The following is a 21,213-nucleotide window of genomic DNA, read 5'->3' as shown; positions in this document are numbered from 1 at the left end:
TTTAGAGAGAATAATTAGTCCAGTAATCAAATTACACTGTTGAAGATGTAATTAGTAACATAACTTTTATTTTTTTTATTTTTTTATTTATTTTTTTTTAAGAGTAACGTACCCAACACTGGGCTTTACACATGATTTTATGGAGACTTTATCACACACTTTTGGGAATGAATTTTGTTGATAAACATAAATATGCACACCATTGCAGCGTGGAAAAATTTACCATCTTTTTCATCTCAAAGTGAAAGTAGGTTTCATAAATTTGGACATTTTTGGGCAACCATGAGTTATTTTTTATTAAATCAATTGATTTCAACTGGGGTTGATACTGGTAATTCTCAGATTATACATTCTTATACAGTACATTTCATATGATATATTTAAATATATTTTCTCTTTTTTTGACATCACAGTGTTTTTTCTGTGTTCATGCAAAGTTTGAAATTTCTGAAAAACAAAATATTAACAAAAAAAGTTTGACTTTCCTCCAACAACAGCCATAATTAGTTTTTCACAACCCATTTTGTGCTGCTGAACCATTAAGACTCTTATGTTAACGACAAATTCGGCCCTTTGAAAATCATAACATTAGTAATTACAATACATAATTGCTATATTTGTCACAGGAAGTCTAGCAGATAAATATTAACAGACAGAAAACAGGCACATTCACATTGAGCTTTAACCAAAACAATTTAACGCTACATGCAAATAACTGACTGGGAATTTGCCTGTGTGTGTGTCATCATGACAGGAAGAAATGACCGTTTGTTGACTCAGTATGGTATGTTTACAACGCTGTGCCTATAAGAGGCTTTCAGTAAGCGAGCTGCAGCCAGAGGGAGTCAGGAGGCATGTGACTGGTCCGATGCCAGAGGTTAGAGAGGTTATATGTTTGTGATCAGAGTACAAATGTAATCCAGCACAACAGGCCAAATGGGGATACAATAGAGATTACTAATGTGCACAATCAAGCTTCCCTTTCTTCAGTGAGTGTGTAATTAATGGGGACTTGGGGCCAAAATGCCACCAAATCCAAGATAAGGGGGCAAAAATGCACAATAAAAAAAAGCAGTAGCAATTACAGTGAAAAATGTTGATTGCGGCATTACATCTAGATCTGCTCACTTTGCATCAAAGATTTATTGTTAGGGTTGGAAACAGAGAACCAGTTCTTATCCAGAACCGGTAATGTTTCTCAAAAAGTATCAGAACCATGCAAAATTTCTACATTTTGGTTGCGAAAACGGTTCTGGTGTGATGGGTGGGCGAAGTATGGGGAGCGTATACATTAATAGAGACGTCTCACCTCATGAATATTATAGCAATGAATGCACTGAATGCCCTCGCGCTACTCATATACGTCAGATATCAATGCAGAGAGAGAGAGAGAGAGAGAGAGGTGAACAAACCTGCACAATTAATCTTTACATGATTGCGTTCTACATTTCATCACCCATATGATCTAATTCCTAAATGACAACGATTTGCCCATGTATATTAAACCTTTGACAAAAATAAAATTGCGACATTCAAATCAAATTCATGCTGCCACTGATCTTGAGAGAGCAGTTGCTATGTTTAGATATAAACATCTTCACAATCTTTTTAAACACACAATATCATTATTTCTGTGTTACAAATACTCCAATTATCACACAAGTATACAAAAGTTTATTATTCAGATATAAACGCTGATGACTACTTTACTGATCAAAATATAATAAAACACCTTTTGAAAGTAACTGGTTGCTTCAAATAACGACTGCATCGATTACATTGTTACGCCACTAGGTGGCAACAAATTACTGTTTAAAATGTATCTATCACTGAATCATTCTTTCAGAAACAAGTGAAGTCTTTATGAATCCAACTTATTCTGTTTCACCTGTTTGGATCTAACATGTGTTCAAGCATCTTATTTGTGCTGAATTTATGTATTAGTTAATGCATTAACTAATCATGAGCAATACATTTGTTACTGTAATGTGTTAATCTTTGTTAATGTTAGTTAATAAAAATACAGCTGTTCATATTGTTCATGTTAGTTCACAGTGCATTAACTAATGTTAACAAATGCAACTCTTGATTTTAGTAATGTATTAGTAAATGCTGAAATTAACATTTACAAAGATTAATAAATGCTGTAGAAATGCAGTTCATTATTAGTTCATGTTAATGTGGTTAACTAATGTTAACTAACGAACCTTACTGTAAAGCGTTAGTGAATTTGTTGCCATTGGCAGCCTGTTAAAATCATTTTAGAAGAATAATAAACACAAAAAGGACTGTTTGAGTTGCATTATTTCCCCTTACTACTGTTTTTTTTTTTGTTGTTCAATCATTTTAATAGAACTAGAATTGGAACTGGAATCGTTAGGCAAAACAAGAATCGGAAAAATTTCTGATTTCCAACCATATTTATTGTACACATTTTTTATTTTATTTTTTTTGCAGTGTTGAGCATTATAACCAATCACAGACGTTTCTGTTGAGTTTAAGAATGCAATGGCCAATCAGAGGTGTTTAGATTAGTCACAGCAATTAAGCAATCAGCTGAAAGTTTTGTTCAGTGTGTGACACACTCACTGAGTTTTGCACTCTTGCAAACTCTCATCATAAACAAGAAAGTGCAGATATGATGTAAACAAGACATTAATTTTGCAGTGTAGACAGCTTCAGTGACTATAACGGGAGTTTTTGCGAGAGTGCATAACTCTGTGAGTTTGCACTAGACTTGGACCGCGTTCTTTGCTCGCTTTTTTGTATATAATTTATTCCCAGTTTGAATAACCTTTTTCTTTATGACACTAAAATACCAGAAAAATCATAATGTTATGTGTTGATTTTCTAATGCATACAAATCATTAAATTAATTCATGGGTCTTAAAGGGATAGTTCACCCAAAAATGAAAATTTGATGTTTATCTGCTTACCCCCAGGGCATCCAAGATGTAGGTGACTTTTTTTCTTCAGTAGAACACAAATGATGATTTTTAACTCCAACCGTTGCCGTCTGTGAGTCAAATAATGGGAGTGAATGGGAACTCGAACAATAAGAGTCGAAAACCTTGCACAGACAAATCCAAATTAAATCCTGCGGCTCGTGACGACACATTGATGTCCTAAGACACGAAACGATTGGTTTGTGTGAGAAACCGAACAGTATTTATATCATTTTTTACCTCTAAAAGACCACTATGTCCAACTGCGTTCAGCACTCGCTTAGTGAGGTCTGATCGCGCTCTGACAGCGGAAGTGATGTCTCGCACATATACTTCAATGAGTGCGAGACATCACTTCCGCTGTCACTGAACGCAGTTGGACATAGTGGTGTTTTAAAGGTAAAAAATGATATAAATACTGTTCAGTTTCTCACACAAACCGATCGTTTCGTGTCTTAGGACATCAATGTGTCGTCACGAGCCGCAGGGTTTAATTTGGATTTGTCTGTGCATGTTTTTCTGACTCTTATTGTTCGAGTTCTCATTCACTCCCATTATCTGACTGACAGACGGCAACGGTTGGAGTTAAAAATCATCTTTTGTGTTCTACTGAAGAAACAAAGTCACCTACATCTTGGATGCTCTGGGGGTAAGCAGATAAACATCACATTTTCATTTTTGGGTGAACTATCCCTTTAAACGATTAGTTCACTTTCAAATAAAAGTTTCCTGATAATTTTCTCACCCCATGTCATCCAAGATGTTCATGTCCTTCTTTCTTCAGTCGAAAAGAAATTATGTTTTTGATGAAAACATTCCAGGATTATTCTCATCATAGCGGACTTCAATTGGCCCCAAAAGGTTGAAGGCCAAAATTACAGTTTCAGTGCAGCTTCAAAGGGCTTTAAACAATATCAGACAAGAAATAAGGGTCTAATCTAGCAAAACATTATCTAAAAAAAAAAAAAAAATTCTATACGTTTTAACAATAGATGTTCATCTCGTTCAAACTTTGACCTGAGGAGGGCAGTAATAGACTTAGCAGTGTCTACACTGCCGGGATTCTAATAGGGAAGAAGAAGAAGAGAGCTAGTTCAAGATGAGCATTTATGGTTAAAATGTATAGAATTTTTATTTTATTTTATTTTTTTTAGAAAATGACTGATCATTTCTCTAGATAAGACTCTTATTCCTCGTCTGGTATCGTTTAAAGCCCTTTGAAGCTGCACTGAAACTGTAATTTTGACCTTCAAACGTTTGGGGCCAATTGAAGTCCACTATAAGGAGAAAAATCCTGGAATATTTTCATAAAAAAAAAAAAAAAAAAAAAACATTCCAGGATTATCAAAAACATATTTTATTTTCGACTGAAGAAAGAAGGACATGGACATCTTGGATGGCATGGAAAGTAAATTATCAGGAAATTTTTATTTGAAAGTGAACTAATCCTTTAAATTTTGTCAAGAATATAACAAGCCATTTCCCCACACATATTTTTTTTTTTAATGTATTCTTTTTATCAACATTAACAATCATTATTACAACACCAAGAAGAAAATTCTGCAATAATGATTTGTCATAATATTGTAGTTCTGCCCTGAAATGAATTACTGTTTTTTTAATCATTTACATACTTTATGTTGGCTATTTACATTATGCAATTGTTGTGTAAACACATGCATGCCACCTTTGATCAGCATTAAACAGTCTGTGTAAGTAAACATACCATGTCAGATGCAGCTTCTGTTCCACCTTTGCAGTATAAAGATGACTTTTGTTCATGTTGATAAAATTGGTAACAGTCAATAGTATTCTAACTGATTGAAGTAACTGCTTAAATAAATATAAGTATTTGACTTAAAAACAACACAGGGAAACATTTATTATGGTAATCAAATATTGCAAATCAAATATTGCCTCTTATTGGGAAAAGTTACTTTCTGACCAAGGCGTGAATCAGATGCTTTATGACTTTAAGGACTTGAATGAATTTCCAGGATGTTTTTGTAGATGCGTTACCTGTATCTGTTTGAGCACTTTTGGGATTGGTTTGCAGTTGAGCTTCTGGCATGCTTGTCTGTAGGCATTCAGAATCTCCTCCACCGTCACATTCTGGGCTGCAGAGATAAAACCGTACAAAGACAAGGTCAAAGGTCAGAGATATACTATACAGTGTATGCAACGGTTCATCGTTATCAAATGAAAAACTACCTATATGAAACTAATTCTGCACAGCATTAAATTAAAGCCTGAATCTGGCTCATCTCATTCTCCAAACAGCTGTTGCTCTTAAAATACTGCCTTCGTAGGCAGTTCACTAGGTTCTGAAACAGAGCAAATTTGTAGCGTATGGACAAGAAAGAGAGTTTGAACAATGTAAAGAGCGAGAGAGCAAACGGATCTGTCCTCATTGAGTCCGGGAGGTGATCAGTGTGTGTACACTTATTCTTGAGCGCTCTCAGTAGGGCCTTTGTGTAGCACATGAACACACACACTCAAAGAAGCAAGCGGTCTAGACCTTCTAAGCGCTGTCTACAGTCATATGACTTCATACATTCAGACTTATTGTTTTGAGGTGACACACATTCGTACATGCAGAGAGAAAGGTGGTTTAAGGCTAAGCTAAAATAGAGAACATTCGCTTGCATTTGCACTGTGGTGATACTACAGTGTTACATGTTATTGTAAGACATTAACCATAACATAAAAGTAGGCGACTGAAAACATAAAGCAAAGGAAACACCAAAACCGCATGTCAAAGAGATGCAATGGGATGCATTACATGACAAAAAAAAAAAATAATATAAAAAAATAATTTAATTAAAAATACAGTAAAAACAGTAATATTGTGAAATATTATTACAATTTAAAATAACTGTTTTCTATTTGAATATATTTCACAAAGTAATTTATTCCTGTGATGCAAAGCTGAATTTTCAGCATCATTACTCCAGTCTTCAGTGTCACATGATCCTTCAGAAATCATTCTAATATGCTGATCTGCTGCTCAAGAAACATTTAATGTGTACAATTGTACAAAATGTGTGTGTACAATATTTTTTTTCAGGATTATTTGATGAATAGAAAGTTCAAAAGAACAGTGTTTATCTGAAATCTAATCTTTTGTAACATTATAAATGTCTTTACTGCCACTTTTGATTGATTGACACTTTTGATCCTTGCTGAATAAAAATATTCATTTCTTTAATTTCTTTTCAAAAAAATAAAAATAAAAATTCTTACTGACCCCAAACTTTTGAACGGTAGTGTATAATGCTACAGAAGCTTTGTATTTCAGATAAATGCTGTTCTTTTGAACTTTCTATTCATCAAGGAATCCTGAAAAAAAAAGTACACAACTGTTTTCAACATTGAAAATAATCATAAATGTTTATTGAGCAGCAAATCAGCATATTAGAATGATTTCTGAAGGATCATGTGACACTGAAGACTGGAGTAACGATGCTGAAAATTCAGCTTTGCATCACAGGAATAAATTACTTTGTCAAATATATTTAAATAGTACACAGTTATTTTAAATTGTAATAATATTTCACAATATTACTGTTTTTTACTGTATTTTTAATGAAATAAATGTAGCCTTGGTGAGCAGACAAAACTTTTTTAAAAACATTAAAAATCTTAGTGGTTCCAAACTTTTGGACTGTGCTGTATATATATTATATATATATATATATATATATAATATATATATATATATATATTTTTTTTTTTTATTATTATTATTATTATTATTATTATTATTATTATAGGTAGATCTCAAAGAAAATTAAAATTCTCAACATAATCTGCTTAATATAAAAATGATTAATTTTTAAGTCATTATGTTCAAAATGTATAACTGATATATATCCAATAACAATATTTGGAACCAATGATTACTTTTTATTTCTTTTTCTATTTATTATAATCATAAATAATAATTACATATGCATAAAAATGATCATTATTATTATTATTATTATTATTATTAATAATAGTACTAGCAGTAGTGGTAATATATTATTATTAATAACTATTACTTTTATTACCTCCCATTTTTATACATTTATTATAATCTATTTCCATTTTTTAAGATTTTTTTGTGCATCAATTTCACATTTTAAGTGACTAACAAACAGACAATTAAATCTTTAATTACAGTTTTTGTATAACAATTAATTGTCAGCCATAATATTACATTAATGGCAGATTAGACTGTGGTTAAATCGGTGGTACGACTACAGCCATTGTGTGTTCGACTGACGTTTTTTATTCACTATGGCTCTGTTTGGTTCACGTGAACATGACGAAAGAGAGACACACATGCAGACTATAGTTAGAAGTTAAAATTCTGGTTTATTTTCACCCTGTTTATGTAAACCAGCTGTGCATGCTGTTGATTACCACATACACATATTTACCACACACATCTGTGTGTATAAATGAACGGGAAACATGTTTACAGTAAACACAATCACAATGCAAGCTTTGCAGGACTGAAGGTTCAAGAGGAAATGTGTTTCTGTTCAAGCATTCTTCAGTGTTTTTACTGAACTTCTTTACTACAAATGACCCCTAGATTGTCATTTCCATCTTCCAGTTATCCTTGCAGGTATATTAATCAGAAGTATAATATTCAATGTTTTAATTAATGCTGTACTGGTAGACTACTTACCAATTCTTAAATGGCCATGACATGATTTGAAATACTGAATATAAATTTGCTAAAACATAATCTTGCTTTATTGATATTTATTTGAAGTGACGTTTGAGTGATCAAGAATATAGCAATGTACAAATAAGCTTTCTTTCGATTCCTCCGTTCTCATTTTCCTTCCTCACATCCTTCCCTCACATCCTAAGGGGGATGGAGCTGAGACGCAAGGAAAGGAAGTGAGGATGCACAAATAAGAAATGAGAAGCACCCTATCGGTAGTCACTAAATTTGGCCAATCTCACGAACCGATCACAATTTGATGACGCAAAACCGTAAAGAGTTGCCACCGAAGCGCATGTAAACTGTATACAGATGAGGCTTTTGTGCCACGTTTTACTTGGTAAATTCATGAAACATTAGTAAACCGCACATTTTTATTTAGGTCAGGATATCTTGATTCAAACGAGCCCAAACACAACATAACTTGATGTGTAGATCTTGAGAAAACCATGACATGCTGCTTGACTAAAGCTATAGGAATTCATCACGATCAAGACACAGTGTTTTACAACGTCATTTGAAAGTTCAACCAATAGAAACCGGATCTCAGATTTGGTGGGTAGGAACGATGTGTTGAGACCGGGTGGGCCTCATATGTCCTGAAAAGTGAAGCTGCGGGCTCTTTGATCGCCCCCTGGTGGCTGGATGCAGTACAGGTCATAAACCCCGCACTCTCCATGCAAACGAACGGGACGCGAGTCAAAATAAAAAAATAAATTACACTTCCAATAAAATTTTCCGAAAGATGGCTTTGGTCATTTAAGGTAGTTGTTATCACGCTGATATATGTTCAATTGTTTGTTTTTGTGATAAGTTTGATTTTAGCTAGTAATTTGATGCTATAGAAACAGGCCGTGTCGTTATGATTGACAGCTTCTCTGAGGACTGTCGGAGCTTCGAGGTGAGACTGAAGATATATAACCAACTGTTAATTTTCGATTTCTGTGTTATTTCACACAGACAAAATTAGTTGTTCAGCAGTAAACTGTACTAACTGACCTACAGGATCTGATGAATCACTGAACGTTTTTTGGTAACGTTAAATGTGGACTTTATAAGCTAATTAATAAATGTTATTAGTTGAGATAACACGCCTAACGTTAGCCATGATGGGAAAAAGCAGGTGATCAAATTATTTTTATGGGTATAAAATAAAAATTAGCAGGACAAAACTAATGATAGCCTACTCTAATGAATTATAGAGAACTGTCTACTGCAATCGATCTCCTGTAACGTTAATTCAACTTGATTTAAAATGGCAGGACCATTTCTGACATTTTAGAGTTGTTTCTATTGTAGGGCTGAAACGATTAGTTGACATTGTCGACAATAAAAAATTGTCGACAAATATTTTTGTTGTCGAATAGTCTCGTACGACCTATTTGAAGGGCCTGCAATAACGCGGTGTAACCAGTGGGGCGCTGTAGCGCAATACTGTAATGCAGCCCTCCCGGATCCAATCCAATAAAAGAAGTCAGCGCTTTGGAGAGCATAGTGCAAACAAAGTCAAACCCGTGAAATGTGGGAGATTAACATATATATATATATATATATATATATATATATATATATATATATATATATATATATATATATATATATATATATATATATATACACACACATATATATATATATATATATATATATATATATATATATATATATATATATATATATATATATATATATATATACACATATACATATATACACATATACATATATACACATATACATATATACACATATACATATATATATATATATATATATATATATATATATATATATATATATATATATATATATATATAAAATATGATATATAATATGTGTGTGTATGTATGTTGTTGTTTCATTTTTCAAAAAAACCCCACATAATTACATTATATTTTTTTAACCTGAAGGATATTGGTCTATTCAGTTGGCTTGAAAATTATTAAAAATACACTTTTAAAAGCTGAAGTGATTTCTTTGTTTTATTTACTAGTTAAAGTACAGTATAACTCAATATTTTAACTAATTGCTAAAGTAGAATAATCGAACAAAGCTTACTGATTAATCAGTGCAATCAACGATTAGTCGATTAATCGTTCAAATAATTGATAGATTAATCGATTATCAAAATAATCGTTTGTTGCAGCCCTATTCTATTGGCATATTAATAAGTTTATCTACTGAATTTGCTGTTTCAAAAATATCTTTGCTTTAGAAACAGAATATTATTTTACAGGTATAATTTTAAATTGTGTATAATTTATATATTTAAAACACATCAATTACAATATGTTGTTTTGACCTAGTTATCACTAGTAATTTATCTGAAAACAAACAATGTACATTAATAAACATTCAAATAAATTTAAATTCCTCTTTGCCAGATGTTATTAAGCCAAATGAAAAAGGAAAGAGCAAAGAAAAATAATAAACAATAGATAATAATAGGTGATCTGATCTTGATGACGCAGTCGTCTGGGCGGAAGTTTGATACCGTGACAGATTGACAGGTCTTGATTTACCATGCGTCATAGAATAGGAGTGCACAGCTCAAACAGCGCTGGAAGATTACTTTGTTTTGGTTTTGTTTTTTGTAGAAGTTATAAGCCATTACTTTTAAGTATGCCACTTAGACGTGACACCATTAAAAATGCATTCTGCTTGTAGGACTGACCTTTGCATGGAATTGCCCTTATACACACTAGGGATGAGTTGAAATGATTATCTATGGTTACCGACAGCAACCCACATGTGGTGTAAGGTATGTATTAGGTTCAAAATAACCTGAAATATTCCTTGCATATGCAAAGTAAAAACACTGAATTCAAGAGAAAGACTTCTCATTTAACACCCACAGAGTCAAAGTGCTATAAAGTTTCTATTGTTGTTTTTTTTGCACACACGAACGTACCACAGAGCACCGGTGACCAGTGATGATGTGCTGGGTTGATGACTCTAATGATAATTACCCGTTTGGATGCAGTCCTTACACGCTTGCTATCATCTAATAAGCTGCAGACTAATCACAACCACCACCTCTAACATGGGCTATAAATAAAAACGAATACATGAATAACTGAGACGATTCAGCTAAGAGTGCATAATTGTGTGTCTTTCGTCTTCTCCGCAGGCAGTCTAATTAAACTAAAGTCTGCTGTAAAAGATCTCCAATGGCTCATTCTCCATGAGTGGAGCCCTGGAACTCCTTCTGATGTTTCAGCAATACTTATTTAATCCAGCCTACAGAATTTAATATGCAAGCAATACCAAACCAATGCCCAACAATTACAACAAAAACATGGTTAAAAAAGTGGTTACTGTTTACCCACAAATTTGCCATAACGTCCTATTGTCAGCCTGTGAGATCACCGATACACAATATTATTGCTGGCGGGGGGAGGTGGTGCAATAGTTTACTTATTTGATCATTAATTTACTTAATCATTACTCTGTTTTGTTATCGCAGGAAATTCATTTTGCAAGCAAAGATGAAGTTGACGATGAAGAAAAATGTCACGTCACATAGAAATATTTCACCCAAAATGCAATTTGTAAACTTTGCACGAGAGTTATGTCGGAGGTCTTTTCCACCAGCATGAACTGGGAGCTAGTTCAGAGCTAGTGCTAGTGCCGGTTTGGAGTTGGTTCGACTGACAAGCCCTCTAAGAACCGGTTTGCCTTTCCGTGGGCTAGAGAGCCTCCACAGAGCCAATGACAGGTCTTACGCCACTGTATACGTCACATCTTTCAGAAACGCATTAAAAATCCAAAACGGCGAATCCAATGCATTCTTGCAGCTTGCCGTAATTTGTATAGATGGAGATTACAATCGAGCTGCTATTAGCTCGATTAGCTGCCATTTCAAAAATGTTGGTCACAAATTTCTGTTTGTCTTGTTGGTCACGGTAACCCCGCTCCCAGCCCGACACAAGCGGTTCTTATGCTGCGTTCCAGGCAGGATTTTGAGCCCGTAAGTCACGACTTCAAATCACGACTCACGACTTTGTAGCATTCCAGGAAAGTCACGCCAAACTGCGTAAAAGTGTAAACAAACCAACATGGCAGACCGTACGGGGCTTATGCTCATTAACAATAATATATCGCCAAAGGTGCTTACTCCTTGCTTATTTGAGGGAAACAGAGGAGGAAAATGGCGCATAAGGCAAGAGAAGCTGTTATACCTTTCCGTGCTTCCCACAGGTTTGAAATATACTTGTGGTGGTAGCCGGGCGAAAAATCCTCCTATTACCCATGGCACAAAAATGGTCTACTACATGTGACAAACAAATAATGTGTGATTTTTAACAGTATTTTTATTCATTGAAATTAATTTTAATTACATAGCATATTACATTTAATTACATACTAATATTATGCATTATTATGCATTGTAAATTATGCAAAATTACAGCATTTAAATGGTTCACCTTTTCCTATGTTCTCCTTGCTGTCATATAGTGTCTCTCTCAGTGAATGGGACACAGACTTTACTAGTAAAATTTATAAAATGAATAACATATGTCTCAAATAATGTTCTTAGTCTTTTCTTCCTGTGGAAGAGACTACAATAATTTACTATGAATTAAATGGAAATCAAATTAAATACAATTTATTGTGTAACCAAAATACCAATAATGCCCAAAAGAAAAAGAAAAAACTTAGCGTGTGACTTTTAATTATAAACAAGCCCGAAATACACCGGGACTCTTATTTTGAAATGTCTGTACTATTGCAGGCTGATCCTTCAGATTCTTACAATCGTCTAAAACATTTTATATAAAGGCCATAAAGTAGACTTTGTAATAATTCATCAACTTGAGTTCATTGGCAATCGCTTGGCATAAATCTGCGCTTTTCATTGATTGAGAATCACTTTGAAGCAGTCTGAAGCGCTGTTGCGCGAGCTTGTAGAAAGCGCAACAGCGCCCCCTTGTGATTTTGCAAAATGCAGCGCCTGTGGGAATGTCAGCGGGATTAAACAGTTCTGACGCACAACGAGCAGGTATGAAACGACTAGTTTAACGATTGCGGATGGTTTCATTATTTTGCGCGGATATAAAAGTATAAGAGGATAAAAATAATAAATAAATATACTTGGGCGGCCGTTATTATACATGGGCGGCCCAAAACACAGGTTACGGGTTGCCTCGAACGCGGCATTACTTCTAGACCAGCAATGTTTTGGTGCTACTTACGAAGCACTTTTCCTGGTTCAGAGCTCGTGCTTTGGGTGCGATAAAGATAAATAACTGATTTGAAACTAGGCTCTGGCTCTGATCCAGCACTCAAACTGCCATGGTGGAAAAGTGGTAACCACTGTCAATTATTCCCTGAAAGTGAAGTGAAAGCAAAACTGACCGCGCTTTTGGCATCTGACGCTGCATGGCACGTTAATTCTCTCAGACACGACGAGAGCTGAATCTACCTCAATGTTGATAACGGTACATCAACTCTCTTAGTTTATTTGCTTAACATTTCTCTTGTAGACCACACATTAATGATAGTGAAAAAGATCGGCACAACCCTAGTCCGATCAGATTGAGCTGTCAACCAGTCACAGCAGCTTATAAAACAGCACTTACAAGACAAAAGTGGTGGAGGAAAAAACCTTTTGAGTGCACAACTAACCTCACAGGAAATAAGCATTACTTACTGAAGATTGCCCTGAGTGAAAGTGGTCATTATTTAACAGTTCAATTACATGGTTTTATCAGCAACGTAACAAGCAAAGTCCGAACTCAGTCCTGGAGGGCCACTCTCCTGCAGAGTTTAGCTACAACTTGCCTCAACTCACCTGCCTGGAAGTTTTTAGTATGCCAAGTAAGACCTTGATTAGCTGGTTCAGGAGTGTTTAATTGGGTTTATAGCTGAACTTCTCCAGGAGCGGGAATGGACACCCCACTCCAGAAGACACATCACAGTAGATAATATAAAGAACAACCCAGAGTCAGCTGGTACACTTCACACCATGGTCCTGATCATCATTATCCTGTGTATTACATGACTATCAATAAAGAAAGAAAAAAATTGAATTGATTTTATCATAAGAGAAGATAAAAACTGTAGAGCACTATGAGAGTCATGATACTAGCAAAGTTACATTGGGAATATCTGGGGGAAAAGGTCAATTAAGTCATTTTGTGGTTATTACAGCCAAAGACTGTGGCTGTAATATGACTGTGATTGACTAATCATAATAACCCTCTGATTAGGATACTTTAAAAAAAAATGGATATTTGGAAAACAATGGGAATACCCTTGGAATAAATGGTGAGAAGTATTAACAGAGATGAGATAATGCCAGGCTAGCAAACGGTGTAACATAAAATTACCTCAGGTATCCAGCGCTAGCTTCGACAGCATTGCTTCCTTTGAAGTTGCAGTGAAAAAGACTAGGCATTGCTTTTATTCCACTATATTGACTTTGTCGGGTAAATTCACTGATAGATTAGATCGATAACACTAGCTAGATTCACAGGACATCTGCTGGTAAAAGCCACGTAAATGCAACGGAATGATGTTTTTGTGTAATTTAAAGCAGCAGCAAGTCATCTGTTTTTGCTACTTTGAAAAAGCAGCACGTGCTTCGTTCGCTGGTGTGGATGTTATTATAGTTATAGTTCTTGGTGTGAATGGGCCTTAACATAAAAATCTTTAAAACATTAACTTCATGTCTATGGTTGTTTGGTTTGCACAAATTTAACTCTCTGCTGCAACCTTTCTTAAGAACACATATGTAGAGGCCCTATGAAATCCAAATTCAGTTAAATTTTTATCAAATTCCATTTTTTTTTCCCATTTTGATTTTTCAGCATTCTATTTTAATGGTTAATTTAAATTTTAGTTATCAAAAAGCATGTGTAAAAAAAACAAAAAACAAAAAAACAAACACAATCAATTCAACAATTAATTTTATTATTATTATTATTATTATTCTTTAGGGCCCTAAGAAATCAATTTTATTTTTTTCAAAATTCCATGTTTTTCGTTTAAATTTTTCTGGATTATGTTTTAATTAGGGATGTCAAAATAAATGCATGCGATTATTTTTTTTTTTTTTCAATATAACACTATTAAACCATTCAAGTGCAACAAGAAAAAAACCCTCAAATCAGTAAACAGACAGCATGCCAGCACCGCATTGAGTTCTCTTTCGCAATTGAACGAACAAAAACACACAACATTCCCATTTTGCAGAGTATCCTCATAAGCACAGTCTTAAATTAGTTTAAAAAAAAGTTATATGAACAAAAAGAGTTGTGAGAAAATAGGATGTGTCAGATCCGCGTCAGGTCTTAAAGTGACAGCAGCCTAATAATCCTGCTGCTGTCTGTCATTAATGCAAATCAAAGAACAAAAGACAGAAAAACAAAAAAAACAAAAAAAATCACCCACTGCTTTTGACTGATTCACTTTTGTAGCTTTAATAAGGATTAATCTACATTTAATTTATAATGTATGAAGTGAAAACTAGACTTTATGCCGTGGGCAGAGTCTGAGAAGGGCACTGAATGTGCTCCATGTACTCTGTGTACAGCATGTCCTTGGAAAAGCATTAGCTTGGAGAGTGCTTACAAAGTCTCAGTGGGTAAATGGGTAAATGTTCCCAGATAGAGAAAGACACAGAGAGACTTCCCAAAATGAGAAAATAGTACACTCCTTAATATTTCCAAATGCACACAGTTAAATGCCATTTGATTTTACGTGTTGACTAGACTACACCTCCAGCAGTTTCACAGAAGGCAGAGCAGCACTGGCATTGAGTATGAGATGAAATAATTTACTCCAAGTCATTAAATGTCTTCAAAGAAGAGATAAGCATGCATGTTTTTCAAGTGCAGCCTTGTTCTTTTTACCAAATCTGCACAGCTATTTGGACACGCCATCTGGGTAGGTTTCATAACCTTAAAAAACATCCAAACGTGATTGTGGGCGTGTATGTGTTTACCACTTCCAGATTCCAGATCTACCAAGTTACACAGACCTGCACAGTGGTAAGATTTCATCTGAAAATGCTACAGTGATACAGATATATCTCCCTCCTAATGGCACATCCACTACTTACACATAGATTATGAAATCATGAGAGTGGGGTGAATTAATGAAGAACTGTCTATCAGCAAACAGTCTTTGTGGAAACCTTTGGTTTGCATTCCTCTGAATGGCATGTTTCCAAAAGGACCATTGGAGAACAATTACTGTGTGTGCTGCTGAGTTGGCCAGATGTCTAAATTAAAGACTGCTCCTTCAGATTCAAACTCATTACACTTAGATCAATACAGAGAGTGGTACTGCAGTACACAGTCCTAGCAAAACGTGAAGAAACATGAGAGTTTAAAGGGAAAGGGATGTACTTTCTGAGCAGGTGTGTCGGTCTGTTCAACAAAATCAGTACATTTATACACAAAACCCTATGGTTTGAAGGTCATTCTCAGGAATGTTAAATACATCTTGATGACAATGTAGAACACAAAAAGCATGTCCTGGAGCTAGCAGTTAAAGCTAACCACAGAATATCAATTGCCCGTGTAAATGAACTGTGCCACTTTCCTGTGAAATACATCCCTGAAATTCATGGGAAGAGTCTACTTGCCTGCCCCGAAGCCTCTGAATATTAACTGCGCAATATATATTTATGTTTGTAAAAGATTAATAAGTGAGGAAACAAAGCCAGAGGCCATTTTAATCCAGCTCAATCCACAAACTACACACAAAAAAAACTACAAATACTATAAATTCTTATTATAACTATAATAAGTTAATGCAACCACAATTTTCAACATCAAAACTACTCAAAATAAAAAAGTGAAGCATGCAATAAAATGACCTATACACTGAGTAAAGGCCTTTGCACACTGAGTCCGATGCGTAAAAATAAATGCGTTGCGAGAAAATAAAATAAAAATAAAATCGCAAAACAATACAAAATGAAGTCTTCAAGCAGTGAGCACGATTTTGTTATCTCCTCTCTTCTTAAAAAGAGAAAAATAAAGAGGAAATATTGGGTCCATTCAATTCCGAGATTGCATAGAGAGAAAGGAGAATTCACTTCATCAAGGAGCTGCGGGATTATCCGAGTGTTTCAAAGTTTACTTCAGGATGTCAGTCACTCAGTTTGATGCTTTGCTACTGGCACAATCTGTCTTTATATTCGGTCTCTTTGTATTCCTCACGTTGTTTGTCATTCTGTGCTGCTGTTTTGTGCTGTAGGCAACGTGGATCAACTTGTCAGATGGCATTCGGGATTTTTGCGTTCGCGTACGGTGGCTATGAATTGTCAAAACATCTCTCAAAATTCGTGGCACGGATGCGAAAAACGCAGAAAATCGAACCTGATCCGAATATTTTTTTGACGGACGAAAGTTTCGGAGGCCGTGTGCAAACGTCACTGACATAACGTGAGGTCGAATTTATTTTTTAACATGCGAAGTGTGCAATGACCTTAACAATTTCTCTGTGAAATTCTTCACATAATTACTACATTTTCTGATTTGAACTCATAGCAAAATTGACGTCAATTTAAAAAGTCCAACTTCTCAGAATCAGAATGCTTTTGTTGCCATTAAAGTAAAGTGCAAACCTCAAAGTGCTTTGTGCAAGACATTATTTACATATTATAGATGTATTAAACATATTAAATGAGTAAATATTAAACATCAGTAAATATTACACTTAGTTCAGTCAATTCACAGACAGTCAATTGCAAATGTGTTTTAAAAACACATTTTGAGAGCCCTGCATTTTGTTCCATTCTGTTGCATCTTAAACGCTAGGCTTGCTGCAATAGTCAGTATTGGTGGTGTTCAGCCGCAACACCGGTTACGTCTTTTAGGATTTTTTTTTTTTTTCTCAATATTTTGTATTTAAACCCAGTGCTAATAGGGAGCCTGCAAAGGATTAGTTGTGTTTTTCTAGTTGTTGTGTTTTTCATTAAGAATAACAACCCATCATTCAAGCAAGTGCTGCCCCTAAATTGGTGCTAATTTGAAAGCAAAAGTAAAATACGCATGGCCGCAAGGGCATTAATAATGGTGCATGTCTACTGGCACGGACTGTTTTCAGTTTATTCCTAGGGAAGCTCAACTTTCATAGTAATTAACTGAAAACGCTCGCTCTGCTCAGCACCGTTATGAATGCCTGCATGTGCGGCTGTGCGTATTTTACTTTTGCATTCAAATTAGCGAGGTGCAAAAGAGGGAACCCCCATCCCTCAATCCCCGGTATTATCGGTGTTGTCACATGTTGATTAACTGCTGGGAAAATTTCCTCACCATAACAACCCTACCTCACACATTTGAGAGATGAAGACAAGTGGATGACCGATATACCGCAAAGACTAGTTGTCAACAGATATAACACAAAGGCCAATATAATCGCCCGATATTTGGCATTTTTAAATATCGGCATCGGCCGATCAGTTTTTCTGTGTGGCTGATGTATTGGAAATGGGACTTTTATTTTGACGCCATGCCAGACTTTCATCCAAAATCATTTACTCACCGTCATGTCGTTCCAAACCTGTAAGACTGTAAGATTTCTGTTCCTCCATTGACAGTCTACGCAACTATCACTTTGACACTTCAAAAAGTTCATAAAAGAGATCTGGACAGAAATCTCTCTTATTTCATCAAAAATATCTTCATTTTGCCTTCCGAAGATGAATGAAAGTCTCACAGGTTTCGAACGACATAAGGGCGAGTGAACTAACCCTTTAAAACACTGTTTATTTCATTTGAATTTTTGTTCTGTTGTATTTGTCTTTTTGTTTGTAATTAGTTCTTAATGTATTGCTGACTGTTTACTTGTTGTCTTCTGTAACTGTTTTGAGGACCTTTTACGCTGCATTAGTTAACCTAGTATTAGTTTTTGCTGAAGACTATCGATAAATTTTACAGATATCTAAAATTACTCATATGAAATAAGACTTTGATCATACAGCCCACCAATAATCATGTTAAATAGTCGTGATTTCAATATTGACCAAAATAATTGTGATTGTGATTTTTGGCATCGGCCATCAAAAAAAAAACAAAATTGGTCGACCACTAATCAAGACGGCACAACACACAAGTTTATAAATGTGAATCCTTCAGCCAGGACGATAATTAGGTCTCAGTTTAAACAGATTCTTGGAGTGTGATTGCCCAAACTTCAAACTGTAAAGCACAGCAAGCACTGGTCTTCCTCAGAGCGAAGATAATGACAGCTCATTTAAACTCTGCACTGCCGTTTGATAAGGATGATATGTAAACAAAAGTTAAATGTTGGCAATTAACGTGAGGTGCTGTCAGCAGACAGAATCAAGCCCCTCAGGATACAGACAGAAACGCTCACACACTTGAGCAAGACTGCATAGTGTCCTCCTGTTTCATCAAACAAGCCTAGACATCACCAAGTTCATTTCCTCTGAGCTGAAGGCATGAGACAAAATGCATCAGCAAAAGCTGGTTTTGGTAATGTTTCTTCAACTATGGGCCCTGTAGACACACTAATTTGTCCAATAACCATGTCCAACAGTGGTTTGTTTACTTCACACATCTCAGCTATTTCACCTCAAGCATGCTCTTCACTGACATAGTTATGTCCAGTGTTGGGGAGTAGTTAACTACATGTAGCGGAGCTACTAGTTTAACTACATTTTTCAGTAGCTTGTATGTAGTTCAGCTACTTTTAAAACAGTGTAGCTTTTCCAGTAGTTAACTACATTTTCCAGCAAGTAGCGGTGTCAAGCACAGCGTCTTCAGATCACGAACTAAAATCGTGCATTACTGCCATCTACTGTTATAACACGCATCTTGCAGCTTTATAAGTTCGTCAGCAGTTCATCGAGAAGAGATCGCCTAATGATTATGTAAAGGACAGGAGTGGGTTCACACTGCACGAATCGATTATTAAAGGTTATAAACATGATTAAAACGCGGTCTGTGCCGAAGACTTCAAGCACATACAGGTGAATAATAGCCTTTTTAAATGGATTATTCTGCTTTATTGCAGTCTATATCAAATGTATGCAAACTATATTATTGCAGTGGTGACCCGCCATAGTGTAATCTGTCCCGCCAGTTTTATAATGAACATAAGATCACTAACGCGGTGTTTTGAGTCATTGCATTGGCAAAGCATGCGTCAACTGAACAGAAAACAAGAATGTTCACACGAGAAGCGCATGATTCGTGTAGAGACATTTAAGATGTTGTCATTTTACAAATAATTGGAATATAATTTCAAAAATATTGATACAAAAATTCTAATTTTTTTTTTGTCTTCTGCATTTATGCTTATTTTTATTATTGCATATTTTTGTCACGTGTTATGGTAGCAATTTTGAGCGTGAATCCTGCATTTATATGTAGGCTAATACATTCAGAATTTTAATATATATAAAGCGTGCAAAGAGAGTGTAAGATATAGGAGTATTGACATTTGAGTAGCCTATACATTTGAGTATTGTATTTTTTGATATAGTTTACAAAATAAAACACTATGCTTTGAAATCATAATTGTAGTGCATTGCTTTGTTTAAACCCCAAACATCTTACTTAAACATTCTTCATTAACAGTTATCCAGTTATTTGTAATATGCTTAAAATAAAAAATTAATAGTAGTTTCAATGTAGCTAGCTACTTTTTGATAGTAACTTGTAGTGTAGCTAACTACTTTTTCAAAAGGGTAGTTTGACTGTAGTTTAACTACTTTAATTCATGAGTAGCTTGTAGCTTGTTCAGAGTAGCTTCCCCAACACTGGTTATGTCCTTGTATAAACAATAACAAAAACTTTTCCAAGAACTTTATTAGGAGCAAAACTGTTAATTGTTAGAGAAATTATGGAACTGAATGAGAGACAATCAAAAAGCCATTTAAGAAGTAGCAGAAAAATAAATGAAGGCATGGTAAAAAGTTCCCAAGATCTTTATAAGGTGACCGTAATAACAACACAAAAACCTGAAATCTGTTCAACCCCTCAATAGAGATGATATGTCTTGAAAAGTTCTAGAACAATAATAAAGCTACAATGTTTCAGACTCATTTCCCAAAGTCGAAATACCACAGACCAAATGAGATTGAGTCATGAATTACAATCTCCTCCGTAAGCCTCCCAATAACTCACAGACCAACAAAGCATAAAAAAAATGAAAGCAATCTACTATTCGTCCTACCTCTCTGAAATCGTTGCTATTGCTCTAAACTTGCAGTGACAACGAAAGTCAGACTTTTATAAAGAGGAAGGGCAATCGCTTGGGTAGGTAAAAGGATGTAATGGGTTCATATTAATGATGAGGAAATGCTTTAATTCATTGGCTTGATCAGCAACATTTTCTTTGTTTGAAAAGAACAAATTTGTCTGATTAATATGGAAGCTTGTTTCCGCCATGAAATAAAAAATAAAAAAGGTAATTGCGACTTTTTCTCTCTCAATTCTGACTTTTTTTCCCCTCACAATTGAAAGTTTATATCTCACAGTTCTGACTTTTTTTTCCTCAGAATTGCAAGATGTAAACGGGTCATTGACGAATAAGGTTTTCAAAAGAGTAAAACAATTAAAAAAA

General features: G+C 34.8%; 1 protein-coding gene across 3 annotated transcripts in view; it reads right to left on the bottom strand.

Moving 5' to 3' along the window:
* The window catches only part of ppp1r37 (protein phosphatase 1, regulatory subunit 37), a 64,820-nt gene that overhangs the window by 33,670 nt on the left and 9,937 nt on the right, over window positions 1-21,213 (bottom strand). For 2 of the 3 annotated variants that reach the window (XM_048169231.1, XM_048169233.1), the window contains 2 exons: window positions 4,965-5,062; window positions 4,672-4,716 (listed from right to left, as the gene is read on the bottom strand). In XM_048169231.1, the coding sequence (XP_048025188.1) occupies window positions 4,672-4,716; window positions 4,965-5,062 (143 nt within the window). The remainder of the gene's footprint in view (window positions 1-4,671; window positions 4,717-4,964; window positions 5,063-21,213) is intronic. The other variant, XM_048169232.1, reaches the window with a different exon arrangement.

This window comes from Megalobrama amblycephala, linkage group LG19, assembly GCF_018812025.1.
Source record: "Megalobrama amblycephala isolate DHTTF-2021 linkage group LG19, ASM1881202v1, whole genome shotgun sequence".
Lineage (NCBI taxonomy): Eukaryota > Metazoa > Chordata > Actinopteri > Cypriniformes > Xenocyprididae > Megalobrama > Megalobrama amblycephala.
The sequence above is the reverse complement of the archived record's forward strand: the minus strand, read 5'-3'. Positions and strand labels throughout refer to the sequence as shown.